Source organism: Lithobates pipiens, unplaced genomic scaffold (assembly GCF_037356315.1).
Source record: "Lithobates pipiens isolate NorthernLeopardFrog02 unplaced genomic scaffold, aLitPip1_a1.2 Scaffold_30, whole genome shotgun sequence".
Taxonomy (NCBI): Eukaryota; Metazoa; Chordata; class Amphibia; order Anura; family Ranidae; genus Lithobates; species Lithobates pipiens.
Genome location: NW_027507791.1, coordinates 3,620,858 through 3,647,872, shown reverse-complemented (window position 1 = coordinate 3,647,872; position 27,015 = coordinate 3,620,858). Strand labels below are relative to the sequence as shown.

Here is a 27,015-nt window from a genome sequence, read left to right as displayed (position 1 = left end):
GATTTGTAGAAATTACCTTTACAAATTCACTTGTTTGACTAAAATCGTGTCAAAGGCTGATGCCCTACAAAAAAGTGCCTACTGAATATGCGTTACTGAATTCTAGGATGTAAATGTGTGGGATTGTTTAAAGTAAGTTTACAAACTTCAAGATTGTTCAGATTAATAAAAGTAGGCTATAAATCAGTGAAATTCAACGTGGAAATAAATCTATGTATGAGCAAGTGATTACAAGTTGGTGGTACTGAGATAGCAAATATTTCAGGCTGACCCAGAAGGGAAGGTGTTAAGTCGGCTTAGCATTTTCTGGGCCTCCAACCATTTATATCATTTCAAAACCAGTGAAAATGAAATATATATACCAAAGTGCATACACAGCAAAATTCACAATAGCGCAACAATAGCAGTCGCGGAGGTGGAACTGTGGAGAAGTGGACTGGCTTTTTAACTACTTGCGGACCAGCCGCCATCAAATTGTATGTTAGTGCAAATAAAAAATGTATCACGGACATTACTCAATTGTTTTCCATGGATGGTTAGACCTTGGGGATCCCCTCATATACAAAATAGGTTTACATTCTTAATGACGGTCACAAATTTTAAAAATGTGCACACACACACACACACAGGCAGTCATAGGCCGATGTCATTAAAGCGGAATTCCACCCAAAAATGGAACTTCTGCTTTAAGTGCTGGTGATCCCCTGACATGCCACATTTGGCCTGTCCTTTTTTTGGGGGAGGAGCAGGTACCCTGTTTTTAGAGGCACCCAGTTCCCACTTCCTCCCTTGGTGCCACAAAATAAGGGAAGAGAACAAAAGGACCACCACCTAAGTGCAGTATTAAAGCAGTTTTTTAATGGCACAATAAACATGAACACTCACAAGAATTAGATGGGGTACAGGATCATCTGTGTGTTTCTATCATGGGGTCTCCTTGGATCCGGAAAATGTTTCCTGGTGCATTGGTATAGTAGTAGCAGGTCCTCAGCATGTAGCCTGTGGCCACAGGAGAGGAGCCGGGACCAGCGTGAGGCCCACAGACATGGCATCACAGGAACACATCTGGGGAGCTTAATCTGGCGCCGGTAGGAAGATCACCTCTCCCCCCTACCTCCCTGCAATTTTCTGGGACATGCCACAGGTCCTAGAAGATTGCCTGGTCATTTACAGTGCGCAGAGTGGCTCGCGCATGCATAGGGCTTGAGGCCACAGCCGGGCATCTACAGTTAGAATGCCGGTGCTGCTAGGAGGAGGAGAAAAGCGGGGCTTCATATGCCTGCATCTCTGGAACGTGGGACAGGTGAGTGTCTGATTATTTAAAGTCAGCAGCTATACTCTTTGTGGGTGGAACTCCGCTTGAGCTGCCAAAATTCCTTTTTAAAAACAATACAATATACCAGTCCAGAGTAAAACCTTTTTTAGACGATGGCCAGCAAAATGTTACTTCCCAAAATATTTAATAAAAGAAAGGATTTTATATGATTTTATTATTTATTTTATATATAATTTTTTTATATTGTTTTATACTATTTTTGTATAGAGGGGGCCCCCTTCTGTCAAGGGCAGTTTCCCCGTTTCCCCTTAAATAAATCTGGCACTGCCTATGAACAGTACTTCCTGTTTAAAGTCAACATGGCTAAGCCACTGCCTCAAAGACAGCATCAGTGTTGTCAGCCTGCCCTGTAATCTCTAGTTTTGGCTATTGGTCTCCCAATCAGATAGGCAGCCGAATGGCTAACTGAAGGAGTGTTAGGTTGACAGCATGGCTGGTAACTTCAAGGCCCTCACGGAGCATTGCCAGCCTGAATTTCCAGGTAAGACATTTTGAAATCAATCCACAAATAACAATTTGCTTAAGAAAAAAGGTATTAAGTGAGGCCTGATTCCAAACTTACAGTAAAATAGATTTTGGGAAAACATACATTAGGAAGTGGTTTCCTACAACCTAAAAAATTGACTCATGAAATCTGCTGCATAAGTTGTGACTTGTTTGGCCTTTTCGCCAATCCTACTTATATAAATCAATGTTCAGGCAGATCTTCAATCCTGTGGGTGGTATACCCCGGCAACATTTAAGCTGGATACACACTATACAATTTTCTGTAAATGTTTGCAGATGTTCCAGATTTACCAAAACAATACTATATGAGGTCAAACCTTAAAGCCTCGTACACACGATCAGACTTTCCGACAACAAAACCGTGGAATTTTGTTGGCTCCAACTTGTCTTGCATACACACGGTCACACAAATGTTGGCCAACAATTACAAACATAGTGACGTACAAGACGTACGTGATATCTCCAGTACAAACGCTAGTTTTACATGACCAAGCACTTCCGGCTCGTCCTTGATTCCAAGCATGAGTATTTGTTCTTTGGACTTTTGTCCAACAGACTTGTGTACACATGAACGGAAAGTCCGACAACACACATTTGTTGGCGGAAAATTTGAGAGCATGCTAGCCAACATTCGTTGGTGGAAAGTCCCACAAAAAAAGGCCAATGGAGCATACACATCAGATTTACCGCCAACAAGCTCACATCCAACATTTACCATTGGAAAATCCGATCGAGTTTCAATTTGTATGCAACCAGGCTGGCCCCTGCACTACATGGTTTTGGTAAATCTGAAGAGAAAAATCTGCAGAAAATCTTATAGTGTGTATGGGGTCTTATTCTGACTAAAATTATTTAAGACAAACTTACCAGCCACTGTAAACTTTAAAAAATAACCCAAGTGAGGGTTCCACAAAATACTTGCAAATAGCTTTTCTAGCCAAGAAAAGTCTATTTCTCATGGCATTCTGATCTGAACTCCATCTCTTACATCTATTAAAAAAAAAAAAAAAAACACACACAATTTTGAGCTTGTCGTGAGCCATGAAATTTGCTGCAGTAAGTTGTGACTTTTGTGGTCTTTCCATGTGGGTCATGTAGGGTTGTCCCCGAGGAAAGGCCTTGAAAGACACAACTTATTGCAGAAAATTTCATGGGTCATGGCAAGCTCAAAATTGAGTTTGGAATTATTATTTTTTTAGATTTAAAGGTGTCAGAGATGCAATTCAGATCAAAACAGCACAAGAAAAACACTTTTTAATTTTTTTTTTTTTTTTTTAAGAAAGGCCAAAATCCTCAATCCTGTACATTTCTAATAAAATCCAAACACTTTTGGCATGGCCTTAAGAATCATTCCCCCCATTAATTCAGTTCATGGAATTTTGGTCATCCCTTGCCTTTACTGTGCTTTCATGGTGGAGCCATACCTCCAAATGCAAATGGTCATAATCCCTCAGTAGAGAGTTTATCATCCTCTCAGTAGAGTTGAGCACATATTAGATTTTGTGTTCCAGAAAAATACAAAAACACTTTGCGAAGGAAACATAAAAATCCATCCATTATTAAATGAGAGAATAATTTGCAAGCAGGTATAAAACAGATGCTAAAGCTATGGTTTGTATAACCTTGGATAACATTGGAACCTTTAATTATTCCTTAAGGTAGAAAAGAAAATATTGCCTCATTAGAAATACATTGTGTGGGTACTCATGACTTCTAGGAGTTTGCATTGTGAGCCGTGCTGATACAGCTAGTATCTGTCTTGTGGAAATGTAATCTCGTGGTGCTAATTGACTGTGACATAGGTACAGAACATGGGACAACTTAAGCATGAACTTTGAAATAGGTTACTATTTGCTAATTAGGCAGCAGGCATAAAAAAAAAAAAAAACAATCATTCGTCAAACTATTATTTGCTGAGGAACCCAAATAGAAGATTCACTAGGCTGCAGAATTTTTTGTAGTTATTGAAAGAGAATATAATGGGAAATAGCAACAGAAATAAAAAGAGGAAAAAGGAAAGGAAGGCAGTAAGGCCCCTTTCACACTACCGATTCGTTCAGATCCGCCTGTCCTTTTTTGCAGGCGGACCTGAACAGATGCTCCATAGAGCTCTATGGAGCGTCGGATGTCAGCGGTGACATGTCCGCTGACATCCGAACCTCTCCGATCTGAAAAAGTGTGATGGAGGAAAAAGCAATTTTTCCATCTGTCATCGGATCGGGTGACGATGGACACTGCGGTCCGTCGTCACCCGATCTCCCATAGGGGAGAGCGGCGCTGTGACAGGTCCGTCCCTGCGCAGTGTGCAGAGACCGACCTGTCATCTTCCTGCTCAGCGGAGATCGCTCCGGCGATCCCTGCTGAGCAAGCGGATATCCACAGGGTGGATCAGCACTGATCCGCCTCATGTGAAAGGACCCTTAGAGTAAAAAAGGTAAAGAAGGGTGGGAGGGAAAGAAAAGAGAATGAAACAATGGAAGATAGAAGGGAGAAGCAAGTACAGGGAAATACTAAAGTGCATCTAAGCACAAAACCAAAAATAAAATATATTGCAGCTTGGTGTGGTAGCTATATTTGTTTTCTTTTCCAAGCTTCTTTTGCTTTATTTTCACCTGGTAATCCTGCACATAACGCGCTTCCTGTCCTGGGGTGGCTACGTCATTCCTTAATGTGTCTATGGAGGGATCAATGGTTGTCATCCTAGGTGCTCTCCTGATATGGACTGCAAACATATTTTTATCTCTTCCTAAAGCCTGTATACACAATTGGAAATTCTGCCAGCAAAAGATTGAAAGCAGGTTCTGTATTTTTCCGACAGAAAAAGTTCCGATGGGAAATTTTGATCGTCTGTAGCAATTTTGACACGCAAAATTCCTACGCATGCTCAGAAACAATTTGACGTATGCTTGGAAGCATTGAACTAAATTTTCTCAGCTTGTCGTAGTGTTGTACGTCATCACGTACTTGACAGTTGAAAGTTCAGAGAACTTTTGTGTGACAGTGTGTATGCAAGCCAAGCTTGAGCAGAAATCCGTCGGAAAAAACATCCAAGATTTTTCCAACGGAAACTCAGATAGTGTGTACGCGGCATTACACACCACTTGCTTTGGGACTTTAAAATGGTTCTAAAGGCTCAAGGTTTTTAGCCTTCATGCATTCTATGCATGAACGTAAAAAACCTTCTATGCAGCAGCCTCCCCCCTCTAATACTCACCTGAACCCCATTGCGATCCAGCAATGTGCACAGGTGCCTCGGCTCTCCGAGGACTCTTCCTCGTCATTGGTTCCAATTGCTGTCAATCACAGCCAGTGAGCCAATGAGTGGAGAGAGGGGACAAACCGAGCCATGACTCTGTATGTGAATGGACACACACAGCCGCTGTTTGGGTGCCCCATAGTAAGCTGCTTCCCCAGCAGTAATGAGGGGCCAGGAGCGCCGAAGGGGCACCCAAGAGGAGGAGGATTGGGGCTGCTCTGTGAAAAAAATCACTGCACAGAGCAGGTATGTTTGTTACTTTAAAAAAAAAAGTATATCTTCTATATATACAGTGCCTTTAAAAAGTATCCATACCCCCTTGGAATTTTCCCCTTTTTATCATGTGGTGTTTAGCTGTAAGCAAAAAACACATACGGGGAAGATAAAAAGACTTAAAAGAGGTTTTAAAGCTTCGTTTTTTTATTTTCTAAATAGATTGCTTTAAGCTAGTGCATTGTTGGTTCACTTACCTTTTCCTTCAATTTCCCTTCTAAATGTTATTGTTCTTTGTCTGAATTTCTCACTTCTGGTTTCTCATCAGTAAACTTCACACTGTCATCGGAGCAGTGTTTAGTCAGCCAGAACAGCTTACTGAACAGCTTACTGAGGAACAGGAAGTGACAAATTCAGACAAAGAAAACAAAGAAAAAAAACATTTAGAAGGGAAATCGAAGGAAAAGGTAAGTGAACCAACAATGCACTAGCTTAAAGAAACCTATTTAGAAAATAAAAAACAAACCTTTACAACCCCTTTAACTTTAAGAGAGCACATTTTCCAAGGATGAGGGCTGCTCTCCAGGTCTTAGACTGGGAGGCAATATTGGCATCAATGGACACAGAACAAAAATGGGAATTCTTTAAAAAGACTGTTTGTGAACTCACTGCAAAGTATATTGCCATGGGCAAATAGTTTAAAAGGCTAAAAATCAAACGTATGTGGCTCACGGCCAAAGTTAAAAAAGCTATAAAAAATAAGAAAAGAGCTTTAAAAAAATATAAAAATATAGGAACATTATTGTCGTTTAAATGTTACAAAGAATATAACAGAATATGTAAAAAGGAAATCAAGGACTCAAAAAATTAAAACGAACCACAGATTGCAAAAGATAGTAGGACAAACCCCCAAAAATTCTTCAACTATATTAATAGTAAAAAGGTCAGATCTGAGCATGTAGGCCCTTAACAAAATAATCTATAATGGGTGACTGGGGACAAAGAGAAGGCAAATGTATTATTCAGTTCTGTGTATACGAAGGAGCATGGGGGAGCTCATGTCCACAATGGGGGTGGTAGTGATTAGACATGTGCATTCGTTTTCGTCCAAATGCATTTTTGTCCGCATTTCGGGGTATTTTCGTTTTAACAAATGATAACGAATGTGCAGAATCTAAAAACCAAAAGATCTGACAGAAACAAATGCTTTATTTTAGTTTTTGTAGGAACAGTTCGATATAGATAGGAGATTCGACATGGCGCTGACAATAGCAATCTGTGTCCATCGAACCTGTGGTCGAATGTGCCTAACCTAACTCTATTAGTCCAAGATTATTCGACATAGAGAGAAAAGATTCAACATGAAGATTCGACGAAGCAGTCGCCACGAGCGGACATTTATGGTCAAATGCTCTGCCCATAGGCTATAGAAGAATTCTAATGTTGGTTGACTAGTAATAATATTTAATAAATATAATTATTACTTGTGTCATACACCATTAGAATTTTACTGTAACTGAACATTCGACCGGAAATGTACGATTGCGGTGTCGTACAGTTTAGCTGCTCCATCGAATCTTCTTAGAACATTCGACAGACACCATAAGCCTTCAATGACAGATTCAACTTTAATTATTTTGGATTTTCGGTACTAACACAGCCCCAAATGATTCACAATGGCTCAAAAGTGAAACGGTCCAGAAATATTTAGACAGAATAAAGGTAGATTAAAGCACCTGGACCAGATGGCATCCACCCACGGATCCTAAAAGAATTTAGCTCTGTCATTTCAAAGCCATTGTATCTTACTTTTAGGGACTTATTAATGACCGGAATAGTAGCACTGAATTGGCGTAGGGCCAATGTGGTGCCTATATTTAAAAAGGGAACAAAGTCTTTACCAAGTAACTATAGACCTGTTAGTTTATCTTCTATAGTCGGGAAGATACTGGAGAGTTTAATAAAAGACCACATAGACGAGTTCTTGCTGGGAAAAAAAAATATTTTAAGCAACAAACAGCATGGTTTCATGAAAGACAGAAGTTGTCAAACAAATCAAATTTTTTTTTATGAGAAGGTAAGTAAAACCTTGGACAGAGGGGTGGCTATGGATGTGGTATACTTGGATTTTGCAAAAGCGTTTGACACAGTTCCCCACACATGGCTCATGTGTAAGGAACCCTTACCTTTTAATAGCTTTATAAATGATATCGGGTCTGGGATTAAAAGTACCATTTCAGTCTTTGCAGATGACACCAAGCTATGCAGTGGGATAACGTCCTTACAGGATGTCTCCAATTTACAAGCTGACCTCAATGCTCTGTCTAATTGGGCGACTATGTGGCAGATGAGGTTTAATGTTGATAAATGTAAAGTTATGCACTTGGGGACTAAGAATATGCATGCATTATATATACTAGGGGGAGTACAACTGGGGGCAGCCATGGTGGAGAAGGATCTGGTGTTTTTGGTAGATCATGAACTCAATAATGACATGCAATGCCAAGCTGCGGTTTCCAATGCGAGCAAAGTCATAAAGCCATAAAGGCCAGATGTGTGGCGTGCATAACTAATAGTTGTCCTGTGGACAGATTCTCCCACCTGAGCTGTGGATCTCTGCAGCTCCTCCAGAGTTACCATGGGCCTCTTGGCTGCGTCTCTAATTAATGCTCTCTATGTCTTGGTAGGTTTGGATTGAACAGTGCTCCGTGAGATGTTCAAAGCTTGGGATTTTTTTTGTAACCTAGCTCTGCTTTAAACTTCTCCCCAACTTTATCCCTGACCTGTCTGGTGTGTTCGTTGGCTTTCATGATGCTGTTTGTTCACTAAGGTTCTCTAAAAAATCTCTGAGGGCTTCACAGAACAGCTGTATTTATACTGAGATTAAATTACACTCAGGTGGACTCTATTTACTAATTAGGCGATTTCTGTAGGCAATTGGTTCCACTACATTTTAGTTAGCAGTATCAGCGTAAAGGGGGCTAAATACAAATGCACGCTACACTTTTCACATATTTATTTGTAAAAAATTGAAAACCATTTATCCTTTTCCTTCCACTTCACAATTATGTGCCACTTTGTGTTGGTCTGTCACATAAAATCCCAATGAAATAAACTTATGTTTATGGTTGTAACATGACAAAATGTGGAAAATTGCAAGGGATATGAATACTTTTTCAAGTCACTGTATATGTATACTATCACTTTAAAGCAAGTTAATCAAGGAGAAAAGGGTGCGCGAATGAGGAAGAAGAGCCTGGTTGTGCTACTGGTCTCTGATTGCCCTCTCCTCCAATCATCATGGGATCCTCTCTGCAGCATTAAGCAGTAAGAATTGTTTTGGGACACCAAAGGCTTTACACCATGACCTACGTATTTGGAGTGGGGTGTAAAATTTCAGGTTGAAAAGTATGGCAAACAATGTAGTGTCCCCATACCAGTATCCAATCTTTTTTTTTTAGATGACAAAAAAGGGAGAAAGAAAAAGAGAGAAAGAAAGTGCATGGACACTCTAGGTCCTTGCGGTTCCTTTTTTTTCCCCACTTATTTTTATTGGAACCTCATTCTGTTGGTCTGAGTACCTATACTAACTAATAAAGATCATATGAAATTTTTAGACTTCGTATTTGTTGCATTCCAATCTTTTTTTTTTATATAGGGCTCTAAAATTCCAAAGTGTTGCAAAGATGTAACAGCAACAGTTTTGTTATCACTTTGGGTGTGATGAGGACACAGATCATCATTATATGTGATGTAATGTAATCTACAAACAGATTTATGCACATTTTATGTTTGTGACTATACTATGTCCAGGCGCCTACTGGGAAATTATTGAAAACTTTGGACTTCTGTAGTTGCAAAGGAAAAAAAAAACAGCACACATAATTGAATAACATGTAACCTAGCAACATTTATTATCTATTTAAAACCTTTAAAAATAAAAGATATTTTGGCTTGCTATGATGTTTGCTTGCCAGATTGTATCGCTTTGGTTCAGATTTTAATTTGCGGTTAAACCTTAACCAACTACACAACCGTCTAATGAGAGGGCCTCTTTGCAAATTGGTGCACTCTTACTGGATGGAAAGATGGAGACTGGGCAGGGTTTTATAACCCTGCCCAGGGTGGCAGGGCTTAGACCTGCAGTAAGAAAGTCAAGACCTTCATCGCAAGATATAATTGGGATTAAACCGGGGGAACTAACAGGGAAATAAAACTCTGATATATATACCATAGTTTGTAGATGCTATAACGCTTGCACAAACCAATCAATAAATGCTTATTGGTAAGTTTTTACATTTTATTGGATATGTTTTATAGTAGAAAGTAAAAAATAGTTTTCTTTTTCAAAGTTTTCAGTCTTTTTTAAATTTTTAGCGCAAAAAATAAGAAATGCAGATGAAAACAAAAAAATACCACTAGAAGAAAGCTCTATTTGTGTGAAAAAAATGATATACATTTAATTTGGGCACAGTGTCGCCTGACTGCGCAATTGTCAGTTAAAGTAACGCAGTGCCAAAAAAAAAAAAAAAAAAAAGGCCTGGTCGTGAAGGGGGTAAATATTCCAGAGGTCAAGTGGTTAAAGGAAGTGTAAAATAGCAGCTCTACTGGCAGGATTAACATGTTATAAACTATGATGCACAGGACTCAGAAGAACAAAAACTGCTGTTATGATGCTGTTGACAGACGGTCTTCTATATGCATTTTTTTTCATTTTGCCAACACTTCTACTTTGGATTTCATGATAGGCTTGCTCTGCAGTTTCTGCAATTTCTGTGGAATGCATCAAATTCTTTAAAATAAAATTAGCTTAAGGTCCAAAGACAGCCAAACAACAATGTAAACACTATAGAAAATCATAATGGCCATGACCCTCTGTACTCACATTGCACGATCAGCTGAACCATGGCTTCTCTTGGCTTGACATTAAATCCATTGTATTGACTGGTTTGACACCTGTATGTTCCCGTCATTTCCCTGGACACATTTACAATCCTTAATATTCCATCATAACTCTCCATCTGCATTGATCCATCAGGCATCGGAAACTCTTTGTCAGCTCTAGACCACATGATAATTGGCTTTGGCTTTCCAGAGACTTGACACTGCAGTTCTATTGTATCTCCTTCCCTGGCGACCATTGGAGATTTGCCTTTGGGAACAGTGAGGTTTGGTGGGACTGAAAAAAAGCAAAAAGGAAATGTTTGCATGATGTAAATAAACCTAAGGTTCTTAATACAGGATAATGGACATAAACAAAGACAATCCAGATATTTTTAGCTGGTTTCAATGTATGTAATAAATATATAAAACACTGCCATAAAGCTACAAAATGTTGTTATCTCTACAAACCCAATTATACATCACCAACCCACAACACCTGGAGAATATGTAATAACGTAATACTTATTTTGGTCACATTATCTCCCATCACATGCCATCTAGGATTCCATTTAATGTGAAGTTGCATATGATAAATATCATGAGATCAGTGACAAAGAAAAATCTATGTATAAGACTGCTATCAACAAAGGCTCAAAGTGGACCTAACATTGGAAAGTGGGAAGGTTTTCATTTATCCAGATCATGGTATAGATCAGTGGTCCCTAAACTGTGGCCCAAGGGCCCTTTGCCTGCTTTTATCTGGCCCTTGGGGCATTATTCCCCCAACTATACTCCAAAAGAAAAAAACAAAAAAGAAATTCATACTAATACACCTTAAAGAGTTAAATTACCAACATTTATTAAGCTATCAATAGAAAAGATAAATAACAAGCATATAAAAATCCCTAAATCCCCAATACTGACTCCATACATAAAATTCCCTCTACCACCATCCCTATTACTATTCCCCCAACTGTCAGCACTATTGCTTCCACTGACACCAATAATGATGCACTATTCCTCCCACTGTCACCAACAATGGGGCATAATTCAGGCCACTGATACCAATTATTCCTACTGCTGACACCAATGATGGGGTATTATTTTTCCTGCTTTTTCCCAATGACACCAATGATGAGGCACTATTCCCCCTACCAATGACGAGGCACTATTCCTACCACTGACACCAATGATGAGGCACCATTCCTTCCACTGACACAACAATGAGGCACTATTCCTTCCACAGACACAAAGCACTATTCCTCCCACTGACACCAATGATGAGACACTATTCCTCCCACTGACACCAATGATGAGACACTATTCCTCCCACTGATACCAATGATGAGCACTATTCCTCCCACTGACACCAATGATGAAGCACTATTCCTCCTACCGCTGATGCGGCACTATTCCTTCCACTAACCCCAATGATGGGACACTATTCCTTCCACTAACCTCAATGATTGGACACTATTCCTCCCACTAACACCAATGATGGGGCACTATTCCTCCCACTAACACCAATTATGGGGCACTATTCCTCCCACTAACACCAATGATGGGGCACTATTCCTCCCACTAACACCAATGATGGGCACCGTTCCTCCCAATGACAACAATGGGGTACTATTCCTCCCCCAACACCAAAGAAGGGGTATTGTATACTCTCACTGACACCACAACATTTTCTACTCCCCCTCACCATGGTCCGGCCCCCATAGTTTGAAGGAAAGTAAACCGGTCCTTTGTTTAGAAAGTTTGGAGACCGCCAGTATAGATAGTAGTAGTTAATCACATTCAACTGGACTTGCTTTGCAATGCTGAAGTTGTCTGTAGCTCATCCAAGATACTTCCCCAGTTTAATAAATATCAGGAAAATACCCCAATATTTATTTCCACACAGTTAACAGAAACACCTTACTTCAATCCCCAAGAAAGGCAGATGTTGATTGTCCAAGAACAGGATGGGAGGAGTGAAAGTTGTTGAACCACCCTATTCTGATTATAATAATCCCATCCTTGGTGTCAGGACAGATTGTGTTAAAGGCCCCCTTTAACCAGTGGTTGTTTCACTTTGACATAGATGGCATTTTTTAAGCCTTGCAGGCCAGTTGTCCTCTGTCCACAATGTGCTGTTACTCAGATCTGCCATTAATAAAATCAGAGGAGGGACAACCACACATTGATGTTGACAATCACTGATGGAATTATGAATTCTACTATAATCCCTGTGATTATCTGAGCCATAGGGAACTCACAAGCAGGAAATATGTGTTGTTGATTGTGTTGTTTTTCCCCCTCTGAAGTTGCAGTAATGTCGCGTACACACGACCAGACTTTTCAACATCAAAAGTCTGACGGAATGATTCCGGCAGACTATTCGATCGTGTGTGGGCTGCAGCGGACTTTTGATTTGCAAAAGTCTGACAGACTTTAGAAATGGAACATGTTTCAAATTTTTCTGCCAGAACTCCGCCGGACCCAGTTCCTACCGAGAAATCCGCTCGTGTGTGTGCTAGTCCGACGGACAAAAACCGATGCGAGGGCAGCTATTGGCTACTGGCTATGAACTTCCTTATTCTAGTCCGGTCGTACGTCATCACATTCGAATCCGTCGGACTTTGGTGTGATTGTGTGTGGCCAAGTCTGTTCATTCGGAAAGTCCGTCAGAACTCTGTCAGAACTCCGTCGAAACTGCGTCGAAACTCAGTCGAAACTCCGTCGGACTTAAGTCCGGTCGTGTGTACGCGGCATAAGATTTCCTCACAATGGTGGATAGTTTAGACATAAACATTGCTTAATACCACCAAGTTAACAATTTCGACAGGATAGATAAATAAAGAGGAATATCTTATCATTTCTGGAGTAAATATTGCCCCACGCATAGACATACTTGGTCCTGTGTATTTTGACATGTGGTCTCTGCTGAAGTGAAGGGTCAGAGTTCAGATCGGTGATCTCTATTAACAAAGACAACAAGAAAAGGAGGCGCCTCTGGGTGCAGACTGTAAAATAAGTTTAATCAAGCAAGATTTGTAAGCATAACTCAAATTTTTGCAGTAAAATAAGGCATGGTATGGTCCCAGAAACGGGGGGCATCAGTGATGTCAGTCCCTTGGAAGCCAGTGGTTGTGCTGTCTCAGAACTCGTCCCCAAAGCTGCCGGCAGCGGTGAATGGGCGTCAAAACAAGGCTTGGAATGCAGACTCTAATCCATTCGAAGGGTGATGACACCACTGGAAATGCGACACGTTTCTCGAGCTGGCAGGCCGTGAATAGTATGACGGCTGTGCTCCTTTCTCAAGCCCTTCACCTGGATTCCAGTCTGCATTCCAAGCCTCATTTTGACACCCATTCACCGCTGCTGGCCCAACACCACCTAGCGGCTTTGGGGACAAGTTCTGAGACAGAACATCCACAGGCTTCCAAGGGACTGACATCACTAATGCCCCCTGTTGTCTAGGACCATACCATGCCTTATTTTACTGCCAAAATGTGAGTTATGCTTATAACTCTCGCTTGATTAAACTTGTTTTACAGTCTGCACCCAGAGGCGCCTCCTTTGCTTGTGTTTTTCAGTGTTTTGGGAATACGGTTTCTGTTTCTACCTGATGATTGCCGTGAGTGTTGGGTTACATACTAATGACCCCTAAAATACTCCTGACCTCTGCACTCTATGACACATACTATTGCCCTCTGAAATCCATGTTACTTACTCCCGACCTCTGCATGCTACATTATTTACAGGTGACCTAAAAAAGCCCTTCATTTCATACTACTAATCTATGAATGCTACATTACTTACTGTCAGCCTCTGAACTCTGCATTACTTACTCCTTACCCCTGTATGATGATTGCACCCTCAGCCTCACCCTACTTGACATTCTTTAAAACATTTCTTTAGTAAAACGTGCAAGAAAATATTTACAGAACAAATATCACAAAATAGATACAAAAGTAAAAAAAATATATAAGGCATTATAAGTGAAGGGTACATGCAAAATTATCCTGGATTTAGGTTTAAGATCAGAGTCCAATTTACTGCAGAATAGTTCAATATGGTGTATCAGAGTCATTGGCTCTCTTGAATGATTCTCGGAATTCATACAATTTTGATGGAAAACTAGGAGAACTCAGGTGCCAATTGTAACATCTTTTCATGGACCCTCTTGTAAAACTAATGCCGCGTACACACGAGCAGACTGTATGGCGTACTTAGTCCGTCGAAACACATTTCAGCGGACAATCCGCTCGTGTGTGGGCTTCAGCGGACTTTTTCAGCGTGCAGTCCGGCGTACTAAGTATTTCGTTTTTTTCGAAATTCTGTCCTTCGTACTTTGGTTTCAGCGGACAGTACGGTCGTCAGTATGCTAGTTCGACGAACTAAGAATGGCGCATGCCCAGAAAGAATTTACACGGCGGAAGGGTGCTTTGCTGTGTCTTGGACTTCCTATTTCTAGTCCCGTCGTACGTGCTGTACACGTCATCGCGCAAGCTTTCGACGGACTGTTTGTGCATACGTGTGTGGTCAAGTCCGTTCAGTGGAAAGTACGACGGACTGTCCGTCGGATTGTATGAAGAACTAAGTATGCCATACAGTCCGCTCGTGTGTACGCGGCATAAGCCAACCTCCACCCAGTAGACATGTGCAGTTCGTTTCGTACGAATTTCCGAAAATTCGTACATTCGGAAGCATCCGAAATACGAATTTGCATGCTTCTGAATTGTATACGAAATATGAATTTTCATTGAAGAATTTTGGATCCAAACAACGGAAACGCGACTGGTATTTTGTTGACCAATCAGAGGTTTTCTTCTGCTGCTGAGTGAAGGTTGGGAAAATTACCCTTTTTTTTTTTACTATGGGAGTGGGAGACTGGTACTGGTAGTCGATGGGAGATTCAGAATCTGACAAAATAATAATGTTCATTAATATCGTTTTATTATTGTTATAATAATTGTTATTATTCGTTATGATGAAGTTAAAAACCAAGGAAATCAGCACAGCACAGGGATGGTGGAAGACCCTCATAATGAGCACAGCACAGGGATGGTGGGAGCCCCTCATAATGAGCACAGCACAGGGATGGTGGGAGCCCCTCATAATGAGCACAGCAAGGGTACTGCCCCAGGAGGCAGTCAGCACAGCACAGGGATAGTGGGATCCCCTCATAATGAGCACAGCAGGGGACAACACCAGGAGAAAGTCAGCACATCATAGGGATGGTGGAAGCCCCTCATAATCAGCATAATGAGTCGACGACTGCCATATTGAGAAAGGTGTTTTTTGCTTTTTAAATTCATCATAATGAATGCCGTAATTGTTATGAAAAGTTAATGAACCTAACGAAAATTCTTATTTTGAACGAATCCAAATTGAATTTCGGACACAAATTACGAAATATGAATTAACGGCTACTAGGAAACGGAATGAAATGAAACAAATTTATTGACGGCGCACATGTCTACCACCCAGTCAATGGAGCTAAGTTTTTGGTTATTCTTTACTGGAAACTTCTTTAGTGTCACCTTATATCAATATTTCCAAATTTACAGTCTGATAGTCAACATACTATTTCACAGAATGATATCACAATTTGACACACATCAGACATGATTTAGATTTTATGCAGATTCTCCTTAGAAGATATAATGTGACCAATTCATCTTCTAGAAATGACAGTCTTGTCATGTTTGGTACCTATTTGATCATCGTGTACTTATACATTCTGCTAGATATTTTTATTAATGTAATTGTATCATACCCAGGATTAGAGATTGTAGAGTTTGCCAGCTGGGTTGTATGAAAAGAGCATTTCCAGGGCAAGTAGAGCAAGATGTCAAAAGTAATTGTCTCTAATTGTTTTATGATGGTCATTAGCCATTTATGAACAAGTTGGCCATTTACAGAATGTTTTAATGACTTCTTTCTGAGCTTCAATAAAAGCCTCTAACTTAATGTTGTTTACTGCAGCAAATTATCCATTTTCTGATGCGATTTCATTATGGTTTTCCAGAGATTTGAAGTACTGTTTATGTTGATGCACCCTCCTCTAGCTGAGCTGTTTTATTGAGGTTTTAGGTTTTGTTTTGTACCTGAAGTTGACTTGAGAATTTGGAGAAATAAGAGTGGCAATGTGTTCAGTATGAATCCCATTTCTCCTCACTCAGTTTGGGGTTGATCAGACCTCGTTACGGTCTTGCCATGCACTCTGCATTACATACTATTGACCTCTGTTTACCACTGACCTTTGAACTCTTCAAACCTCCCTCATATTTTATTGGGCCTTGCTTTGTTGTCACCATATAAAGAAAAAAGAAAGCTTTCTTGTATTTTGTTCAGGTAGATCTCCACCACCTTTCCAGTGTTGCTTCTCCTTGAATATGCTGATGAAAAATATGCATATGTTGCCTTGAGTAAACACCACACTTGGACATGAATAAGTGATCTTCACATTGGACAGTGGAACGTGCAAAATGACTTTACCTGCAAAAGTCAAGCTTGTCCCCACCTCTCTCACTTCCCAAACTTTACTACAGGTTACGGCGCTGAGCCATCATAATAAGGAAAATATAGAGGCTCCGGGGGTGATGGAGGAGGGGCCAAATGTAACTTTTTACCAGAAAAGAGGAAATGTACTATAAATGTAAATAATACCACCTACATCACTGAATCTATTGTTTACATTGGCCAGTGTTTTTACGTTTACGTTTGAAGTGTTCACATTGGTAACCAAGTTACTTAGTTATTACAATGTATTTCATTTAGTTATAATATTATTCACTTATTTAAGGGATCATTCACACTTATCACATATTCCGTGAGCTGCAGTGATCTGCACAGATCAACACTATATTATATATATATATATACATATATATATATATATATATATATATATATATATATATATATACATATACACACACACACACACACACACACACACACAGGGGTCGAGACTTGCAGGAACCGCGTTCCTGTACTTATTCCACAGCAGGAACGCTGTTCTTGTTAAGCGTCCCAAGCAGGGGCATGTTTGCTTTGGGCCACCCAGAAGAAGAGATCAGTGCCGTCGCTACCGGGAGCAGACTGTATTGGGCTGGCTTAGCTGGTTTCAGGTGCTTGGGAATGGGGGGGGGGTCAGTCTCGACTTGGCTCACCTCGGCTTGGGCAGAAGGGCGGGTCTCAGCTGTGCTCTTTCGGGGGGGTGGTCTCGGCTGGCCTTGAGCGAGGGGGTGCTTCCGGCTGGCCTGGGCTCAGGTAGAGGGGCGGTCTCAGCTGTGCTGGTGTGGGGGGCTGTCTTGGCTCGGCTCACCGGGGCTCCATTCACCTCGAGCAGGGGGGCAATCTGAGCTGACCTAGACTCGGACAGGGGGTGGTCTCAGCTGTGCTTGTGTGGGGGTTGGGCTCGGTTCCGCCCCCTCAAGCAGGGGGGCGACCTCGGCTGGCCTGGACTTGGCTGAGCTTGGGCAGAGGGGCGATCTCGGCTTGGCTCACCTCGGGTCAGGTGAACTCGGGCGGGGGGTGGTCTCGGTTGGCCTGGACTCGGGCGGGGGGCTGTCTGCAGTGATGTAAAGGTAACCAGCAAATGTATTTGATTAGAAGACGAGGAAAGATAATCATGTTATACTTATTTCAGTTGTTATGTTTTAGAACTTAAACTGTTCCCCACTGTGATGCTAGTGAATAACTTGCTGGAGACTTTTCTGCATGATGACCAGGGGGAGTCATGTCATGTCTCTGACCATCCCTTATATTATGTCTGCAATCTCTAACCATCTCTTGTATCGTGTCCTCAGTCTCTAACAATCTCTTGTATCATGTCCACAGTCTCTGATCATCTTCTGTATCATGTCCACAGTCTCTGACCTTCTTTTGTATCATATCTGCAGACTCTGACTGTCTCCTGTAGTATTTCTGCAGTCTCTGACCATCTTTTGTATCATGTCCACAGTCTCTTGCCTAGGGTAGCACAAAACCAAAATACATCACTGGTCCCAAGGGCCTGGCTGGCCGGGCCCAGGGCCGGCCCACACCCCCTACAGCAGGATATGAATTTAAACGGTTAGCACTGAAGGCAGCTGCTGGCCCATGCAGCACCCGCAATAGAGAATGAGAGAATCATACAAGCCGCCGCCTGATTCCTTTCAACTGATGCTGGGCGGGGATGGAGATACATTGTGGGTGGATTCAGTGGGGTGGCCATTCAATGGGATGGTCAGTGGGCGGGCCCTGGGAAAAAACACTTTTTTATTTTTTATACACTTTTTTTCCCAGGACATGACCCCTGTATATGTGTATATATATATATATATATATATATATATATAGATATATAGATATATAGATATATAGATATATATTGTATTTTATTGGGATTTTATGTCAGACCAGTGATGGCGAACCTTGGCACCCCAGATGTTTTGGAACTACATTTCCCATGATGCTCAACCGCACTGCAAGATTCGCCATCACTGTCACAGACCAACACAAAGTGGCACATAATTGTGCAGTGGAAGGAAAACAATAAATGGTTTTAAATTTTTTTTTTTTTACAAATAAATATGTGAAAAGTGTGGTGTGCATTTGTTCATTTTCCTTCCACTTAAAAATTACGTGTCACTTTGTGTTGGTCTATCACATAAAATCCCAATAAAATGCATTTATGTTTTTGGTTGTAACATAACAAAATGCGCAAAATTTCAAGGGGTATGAATTCTTTTTCAAGGCACTGTATATAAATGGGGCAGACGCAATGAACCATTTGACCTTTTTTGTCATCACCCTTTTTTTCTATGTTTCTAATTCCTTCCATTAGAGTAATCTCTGCAGCTGAACATCATATGAATATTGAAGAGCAACCGCAGCTAAATGTAACATCAGATACGGTATATAAATAAAATAAAATGACAATTAACAAACTTAAAAAAAAGGTTATAGATTATTGTAATTGCATATTTTGTGTTATTTCTAAATCAGCATTTCCTAGCAGTTATTTATGGAGGATGGTTATTTTGCCTTCATCTGCAAACCTTTAAATTTACACCACCAATTTTAAATTTGTATGGAATTCAGAGTATGTGTGAATGCTTAGGCGTTCATTTTATTAATATGAGGTGCCTCAAAGCTTTGGACTTTCAAAAAAATAAAATAATAAAATCACTATGGGTTATTTAAAAGGAGCTGCTAGGCTATTATTAGAAGTTTGCCTTCAGCCATTTCTCATGTAGAAAGTGCATGGGTCAGTGACTGGGAAATCAGCGGGTGCATGAAGGAAGGAGACTTTATGTATATAAGCAGCATCAGTGCAGTATACTATAAGTGTGAGTAGCATGTCTTGCAGCTGCTCCATCCCGACTCTCCCAGCAGGTGATGCTGCTGTATTACTGATTCCTAGACCCAAGCTGCAGAGAAGCTGAGCGATCATTAAACCGCAGAAAATTTACACGGAAAAGCTCTCAGTTCTGAGGAAATACATTACGGTCAATGCTCAGACACGAAAGAATTGCTTGCTTGCTATTTGGACTTGGAGCAATGGTGGGCAGTAACCCATGGCAACTATCAAAAATCAAGTTATAAAAAGGTTTTGATTGGTTGACATCATGTTAGAAACAACTAATCTTGTCACAGTTATTAAGGCCAATGACCTTTAATAGGCAATTACATGGTAAGGTGCGTATTTTTTTTACTTTCTTTCTTTAATTGAACTTTGTATGTTCATGAGTATTGTGGTGCTCAGCTGTTTTCAATCATTTAACGTGGTTCTATATCAGTGGTGGTGAACCTTGGCACCCCAGATGTTTTAGAACTACATTTCCCGTGATGCTCAACTACACTGCAGAGTGCAAGAGCATCATGGGAAATGTAGTTCCAAAACATCTGGGGTGCCAAGGTTCACCATCACTGCTCTATAGTATGCATTTTTACTTTCCAGGACATACACAGGCATACCCCACTTTTAAGTACACAATGGGCTGAAAAGTGCAAAATCAGGCTAATTTCTGCATAGAAACCAATGAGCTTCCATGTTTTATTACAAAAGCTTAAAGAAGCTGGGGTTGGAAGCTCATTGCATTCTATGCAGAAGTGAGCCTCATTTTGCACTTTTCAGCTTTAGTAAATAAACCCCATTGTGTACTTAAAAGTGGGGTATGCCTGTATACATACACACTAGACATGTGCACACTGAAATATTTTGTTTTGGAATTTAGTTTTCTTAAAAAAAAATACATTTAGCTACTCCTGAAATTTGTTTTAATTTATTTTGTTTCGTTAAAAAATGCATTAGTCCGAAAATCCGAAATAATTAAGGTTGAATCTGTCATTGAAGGCTTATGGTGTCTGCTGAATGTTCTAAGAAGATTTGACAGAGCAGCTAAACTGCACGACGTCGCAATCGTACATTTCCAGTCGAATGTTCTGCCCACAAGCTATAGTAGTATTCTAATGTTGTATGACACAATAATTATATTTATTAATTATTATTACTAGTCAACCAACATTAGAATTCTTCTATAGCCTATGGGCAGAGCATTTGAGCATAAATGTCCACTCGCGGTGCTTCGTCAAATGTTGAATCTTTTCTCTCTATGTCGAATAATCTTGGACTAAGAGTTAGATTAGGCACATTGAACCTTTTTTGCTATTGTCTCTATAATTCCAGAATCCTTTCTCTCTATGCAGAATAATATTGGACTAATAGAGCCAAGGTTAGGCACATTCGACCACAGGATCGGTGGACAAAGATTGCGATTGTCAGCGTCATGTAGAATCTCCTATCTATATCGAACTGTTGTCACAACGAAAGCAAATTTGTTTGTCGGATCTTTTGGTTTTCGGATTCTGCACGTTCGTTGTTGTTTGTTAAAAGGATAACAAAAATACCCGAAATTCGGACGAAAACAAATGCACATGTCTAATATACATACACATTATGGGATAATAGGGACATTAGGTTGTGAAGTATAGTGTAATACGATATATATATATATATATATACAGTATATAAGACTGGGATGCCATTAAAGTTCATGACAATATAGTATGTATACATACACACTCAAGTATTCCCCAGGAGAAGGGCGTCCTAATGGCCGGCACCTTCCTCAGGGCACAAGTTCATCATACTTTGCCCTTTAATGAATTTATTTTACAGCTTCTTACTTACATTCTCACTAGAAATCACTTTATATTCATGGATCAACTGTACCTACAAACCCAGGGAGTTGCAATCGGTACTTCCTGCGCACCGTCGTATGCCAACCTATATTTAGGTGGCTGGGAACGGAACATCTTCAGCGATGATGCATTACAGACTTTCTTGGACTCAATATTGAGCTGGTACAGGTTCATTGATGACATTTTGGTCATATGGACGGGCACCACACAGGCCCTTATTGAATTCATGAAACATCTCAATCATAACACTTTGAATTTAACTTTTACCTACTCGTACAACCATACGTGTATCTCCTTTCTTGATTTAAGCATCAATAAAGATGCTCAAGGTAAACTAACCACTAATCTTTTCCGGAAGCCAACTGCCGGTAATACCTTATTACACGCATCTAGCTCACACCCCCGTCCCTTAATACGAAGCATCCCATATGCCCAGTACTTGAGACTTAGACGGAACTGTACGGAAGATGGGGATTTTTTGGCCCAAGCGGCGACCTTGCGGGAACGCCTATTGGGTCATGGCTATACACGGTCAAACCTTAGAAAGGCCTTCAATAAAGCGTATGCTCATTCGCGAGAATCCTTATTATTCAGCCCTCCTAGGCCTAAATACCAAACTACCACGAAAATTGTAACTAAATTTTCACTACATCACAATACGCTAAGACAAGTGATTTCAAACCATTGGAACCTCCTAATGGATCACCACATTCTGGGGAAGTATGTCAAGCCTACCCCAGAGTTGGTTTTCAGGAGGGCCACCACCTTGGGAGACAGTCTAACAAATAGCCACTACAGTGCCCACGGCCGTGACTTGCAAGGCCCTAGGGGCACGTCGCGCTGTGGGTACTGTCCCAAATGCCCATGGATTTTAGAGGGTGTTACCCACACCCTCCCCAATGGGGAAACCTTCTCACCCTCCCACTGTGCAGATTGTGGCACAAAAGGCGTAGTTTACCTGATGGTCTGTGCCTGCGGGGCTTTCTACGTAGGAAAGACCATCAGGGAACTACGCCAAAGAATAGGCGACCACGTTTACTATTCGACCAGTGGTAAACTTACATCAGTAGGACGACACATAGGTATTCATCACCGATACCAATCGGAGTGTGTTAAATTCTATGTTCTTGAGGGGATATACGAGGAATTACAAGGGGGCGACTGGGACCGAGAAATACTAAGGCGTGAAACGATTTGGATTGAGCATTTAAACGCCATGGTGCCACCTGGCCTCAATCAGGCACAATCTTATAAATAGTTTCATAGTTTCATAGTTAGTAAGGTTGAATAAAGACACCAGTCCATCCAGTTCAACCTGAGTGAGTGTCTACAATTGTCCCCATCCCTGTACATTGCACACTCACATCAGTCCCTACCCTCAAGGAGCCCACTATCCTAGGGCCAATTTTTGGACAGAAGCCAATTAACCTACCTGCATATCTTTGGAGTGTGGGAGGAAACCGGAGAACCCGGAGGAAACCCACGCAGGCACAGGGAGAACATGCAAACTCCAGGCAGGTAGTGTCGTGGTTGGGATTTGAACCAGCGACCCTTCTTACTGCTAGGTGAGAGTGCTAACCACTACACCACTGTGCTTAAATGTTTTCTGAAATAACAGTACGGGGTGGTTTATAATGAATCGTGCCCCCTCTTTTGCTTCCCTTTTCCCCTCCCTATTTTCTTTTTCTCTTTTATTTCTTTTTTCCCTCTTTTCTCCCTCCCCCCTTCTTTATTTTTATTTTTATTCTTGCCCCCCTTTTTTCCCATTCTGTCCTCCCGTCCCTTTCCTATTTTGCTCTTCCCCCCCCCCCCCATATATATTCTTTTCTTTTTTTTCTTTTTTCCCCCTATTCCCCTTTTCCTTTCTCTTTTTTCTTTTTTTTTTTCCTCCCATTCCCTTCATCTTCTCTTTTTTTCATGGATTCTACTAACCAGTATATGGGTAGCCTAATTGGAAGGTTTTAGTAGCATCTCTCTTTCTCCTACTTATAGTGGTTCATAATCAGATGAACAAACAATCATTAGTTGTGTTGCTATGCAATGGTTCTATCGTTTCTTTCTATACTAGGATCCTTTTTCAGGATGTGCTTATGCTGTTATGACTTTATATCATTGTTAAATATTTTATGGCACTTTGTCAAAGTTATAAATAATTTTACTATTGACAATTGTAATGGTGAGGTAAGGCGCGCAGACGGGACCCCCTTAGGTACGCACTAGCAATGGGAGTATTGACTCTCTTGGGCGGACATGCGCCGTTCCACCCGACTGGCCCCTCCCTTTCTCCTCCTTTGGGTTGGTGGGAGGGGCCGACTGGGCGCCTTACTATCCACGCTTTACTGCGTGGTGGCTTAGGCAATTGCGCTGTCAGGATGTGACACATGCGCAATAGGAGCGGCGGTCCCGGTGACGTCATCGGCCGGCGCCGGCCGCATGACACACCGGGATGGAGGACAAAAGAGCGCTGCATCAGACAGCCCGCACACAGCGCTGGCTTTGGTCTGATGCGGACGTGATCTGGGCAGTATACAGCTTACAGGTAACAGGGGACCGTTATCCTATGGGATCTATGAAGCCATATGGCTTCTTATACATATATACCTCCTCACTTTGTCTACATTCATGGCTTGTAGCTTTCCAAACTATTCTGTTTACTTCTAGGAACGGCAGTATTGAACCGCTCCAACACAGATTTTGTGCAGGCTATAAGCGATACACAGTGGGGATATCCTCAACCCTTCAAATCTATCTACCCATATAAATTTAAGGTCCCCGCCTCTACGACCTGGTAGGTTGTTTTTCAATTCTCATTAACTTTATTTTTTTGTATCATCATGGTCTGAATTGGCATCTACACTAACCTGTTGGGGCGCGCCTGTATACACAGGCACATTATGCCCCCCCTCCCTATGTACTCTTAGTTTACTATATTGCTGATAGTGGCCTTTTTTAATCTTTATTACAGTTTAATCTGCCCAGACAACTCTTTTGCCCTCCCGTGTCCGCCCCCAAGGGTGGTTCACCCAGCTGACAGCTGGGCACCACCCTAGCTGTGCGACCATTGTGGGGTCTCTGACCGGTAAGCCTCACTTCTCTATGTGTCAATATATGATAAAAACTCCCTGTAACAATTATATGATTCATATGTTGTCATTGTAATTTCTTTTTTCTCTTTTTTTAACTGGAAATTATTATTTACCCAAAATAGATATGTTCTAAATATCTCCTGAAGAAGCGACTACTGTTCGCGAAACTAGTTGAGAGCAATTGACACCGTCATTGATTTTGGGCATCAATTTCCATTGTGGAGCATTGGCCTCTCCTGTACAACAAAGATTGGAGACGCCTCTGTATCATGGTTGTACACCTACATGAATGTGACAAAGCATTTTTTTAGGCTGTGTAACTTTTAATCTATCTCTATTTGTAATATATAATCTTGTTCAATTCTCTATGTAATAAAAATTTAAATCTTAACGTTCTTTGTGGTATCGAGATAGTCCTTCAAACATTGGGGCACGGCACATTTTGGAGGGTTTTTCTGTGCGCATGCCTCCCTTCTCTGACTCTATGCATTATAAGGATGAGGATACCCACCTATAATGAACTAGTATAGCCTTGCACCCCAATACTATTATTACACACATACACACACATCTCATACAATTAGAATATCATCAAAAAGTTAAGGGACTTTTAAAGGCAGAAGGTTTTTCTATCTGAATGTATCCTATGCATTAAGAGAAAAAAACCTTTTGTGTGTAGCAGGCCCCTTAGCACCCCCTAATTACTTAACTGAGCCCCATCTCTCTCCAGCGATGTCCACAAATGTCGAAGCCATCCGGGACACTCCTGATTGGCTGAGACACAGAAGCGTTGCCATAGTCAATCGAAGTTAGTCAGCCAATGCGGGGAGAGGGGGGGCAGGGCCGGGGCTCTGTGACTTAATGGACACAGTGAGCTGTGACTCGGCTTGGGTGCCCCCCTAGGAAGCTGCTGACTGTGGGGGCACTCAATAGGAAGGAGGGGCCTGAGAACAGGAGGATCCAGGCTGCTCTGTGCAAAACAGAGGAGGTAATTATGATATGTTTGTTATTTTCTTTTGAAAACAATTAGACGTTACAATTGCTTTAATTTATTTCAGTAATTCATTTCAAAAAGTGAAACTCATATTTTATATAGATGCATTGTACACAGAGTGATATATTTCAAGCATTTCTTTCTTTTTATTTTGATAATTATAGCTTACAGCTAGTGAAAACCCAAAATTCAGTATCTCAGAAAATGTGATTATTACATAAGACCAATTTAAAAAAAAGGATTTTTAATACAGAAATGTTGGCTTACTGAAAAATATGTCCATGTACAGTATAGGATGCACTCAATACTTGGTTGGGGCTCCTTTTTCATAAATTACTGCATCAATGCAGCTTGGCATGGAGGCGAACAGCCTGTGGCACTGCTGAAGTTTTATGGAACCCCAGGTTGTTTTGATGCCGGCTTTCAGCTCATCTACTTTGTTAGGTCTGTTGTCTCTTATCTTCCTCTTGAAAATGCCCCGCAGATTCTCTATGGAGTTTAGGTCTGGCGAGTTTGCTGGCAATTCAAGCACAATGATACCATCATTAAACCAGGTATTGCTACTTTGGCAGTATGGGCAGGTGCCAACTCCTGCTGGAAAATTAAATCGGCATCTCCATAAAGCTGGTCAGCAGAGGGAAGCATGAAGTGCTCTAGTAGAGGGATGCACTGATTTTGGACTTAATAAAACACAGAAGACCAACACCAGCAGATAACATGGTTTCCCAAATCATAACTTACTGTGGAATCTTCACATTAGACATCATGCAATCTGTATTCTGTGCCTCTCCATTCTTCCCCCAGATTCTGGAACCTTGATTTCCAAATAAAATTCCAAATGTTCCACAGTCTGATGATTTGGGGAGCCGTGTCATCTGCTGGTGTTGATCCACTGTGTTTTACCAAGTCCCAAGTCAGGGTAGCCCTCTACCAGGAAATTCTGGAGCACTGCATACTTTCCTCTCCTGACCAGTTTTATGGAGATGTTGATTTCATTTTCCAGCAGGACTTGGCACCTGCCCACACTGCCCAAAGTAACAATACCTGGTTTAATGATCATGGTATTACTGTGCATGATTGGCCAGCAAATTCGTCTGACCTAAACCCTATAGAGCAGTGGTCCCCAACCTTTTTGGCACCGGGGACCAGCGTTGTTGAAGAAAATTGTGCCAGGGCCAGGGGGGTGTATGTGGCTTTTTTCAGCCAATTTAGTGGGGCAATGGCTCGTGTTGGCGTTTCAATCATCCCGGCACCATCATTGATATGATGTCAGGATGATTGAAGTGCATTATTTCTCACCATAATGCAGAATGTGCCAGAGTGTCACTTGCCATGTCGCCTGTCACCTGATGCAGATTGTCACTTTCCACGTCGCCTGCCTTCAGATGCAGCTTGTCACTTGCCAGTGCCACTTCGCTTGTAACCACATGCATTTTGTCCCTTGCCACATCGCCTGCCACTAGATGCTTTTTTGTCCCTTGCCACGTCACCTGCCACTAGATGCAGATAGTCACTTGCCACGTCGCCTGCCTTCAGATGCAGCTTGTCACTTTCC

The 27,015-nt window shown here is 41.3% G+C and overlaps 1 protein-coding gene across 2 annotated transcripts in view; it reads right to left on the bottom strand.

Annotated features, from left to right (window-relative positions):
- The window catches only part of MDGA2 (MAM domain containing glycosylphosphatidylinositol anchor 2), a 1,078,966-nt gene that overhangs the window by 220,809 nt on the left and 831,142 nt on the right, over nt 1-27,015 (bottom strand). For both annotated transcript variants that reach the window (XM_077463546.1, XM_077463547.1), the window contains exon 8: nt 10,198-10,491. In XM_077463546.1, the coding sequence (XP_077319672.1) occupies nt 10,198-10,491 (294 nt within the window). The remainder of the gene's footprint in view (nt 1-10,197; nt 10,492-27,015) is intronic.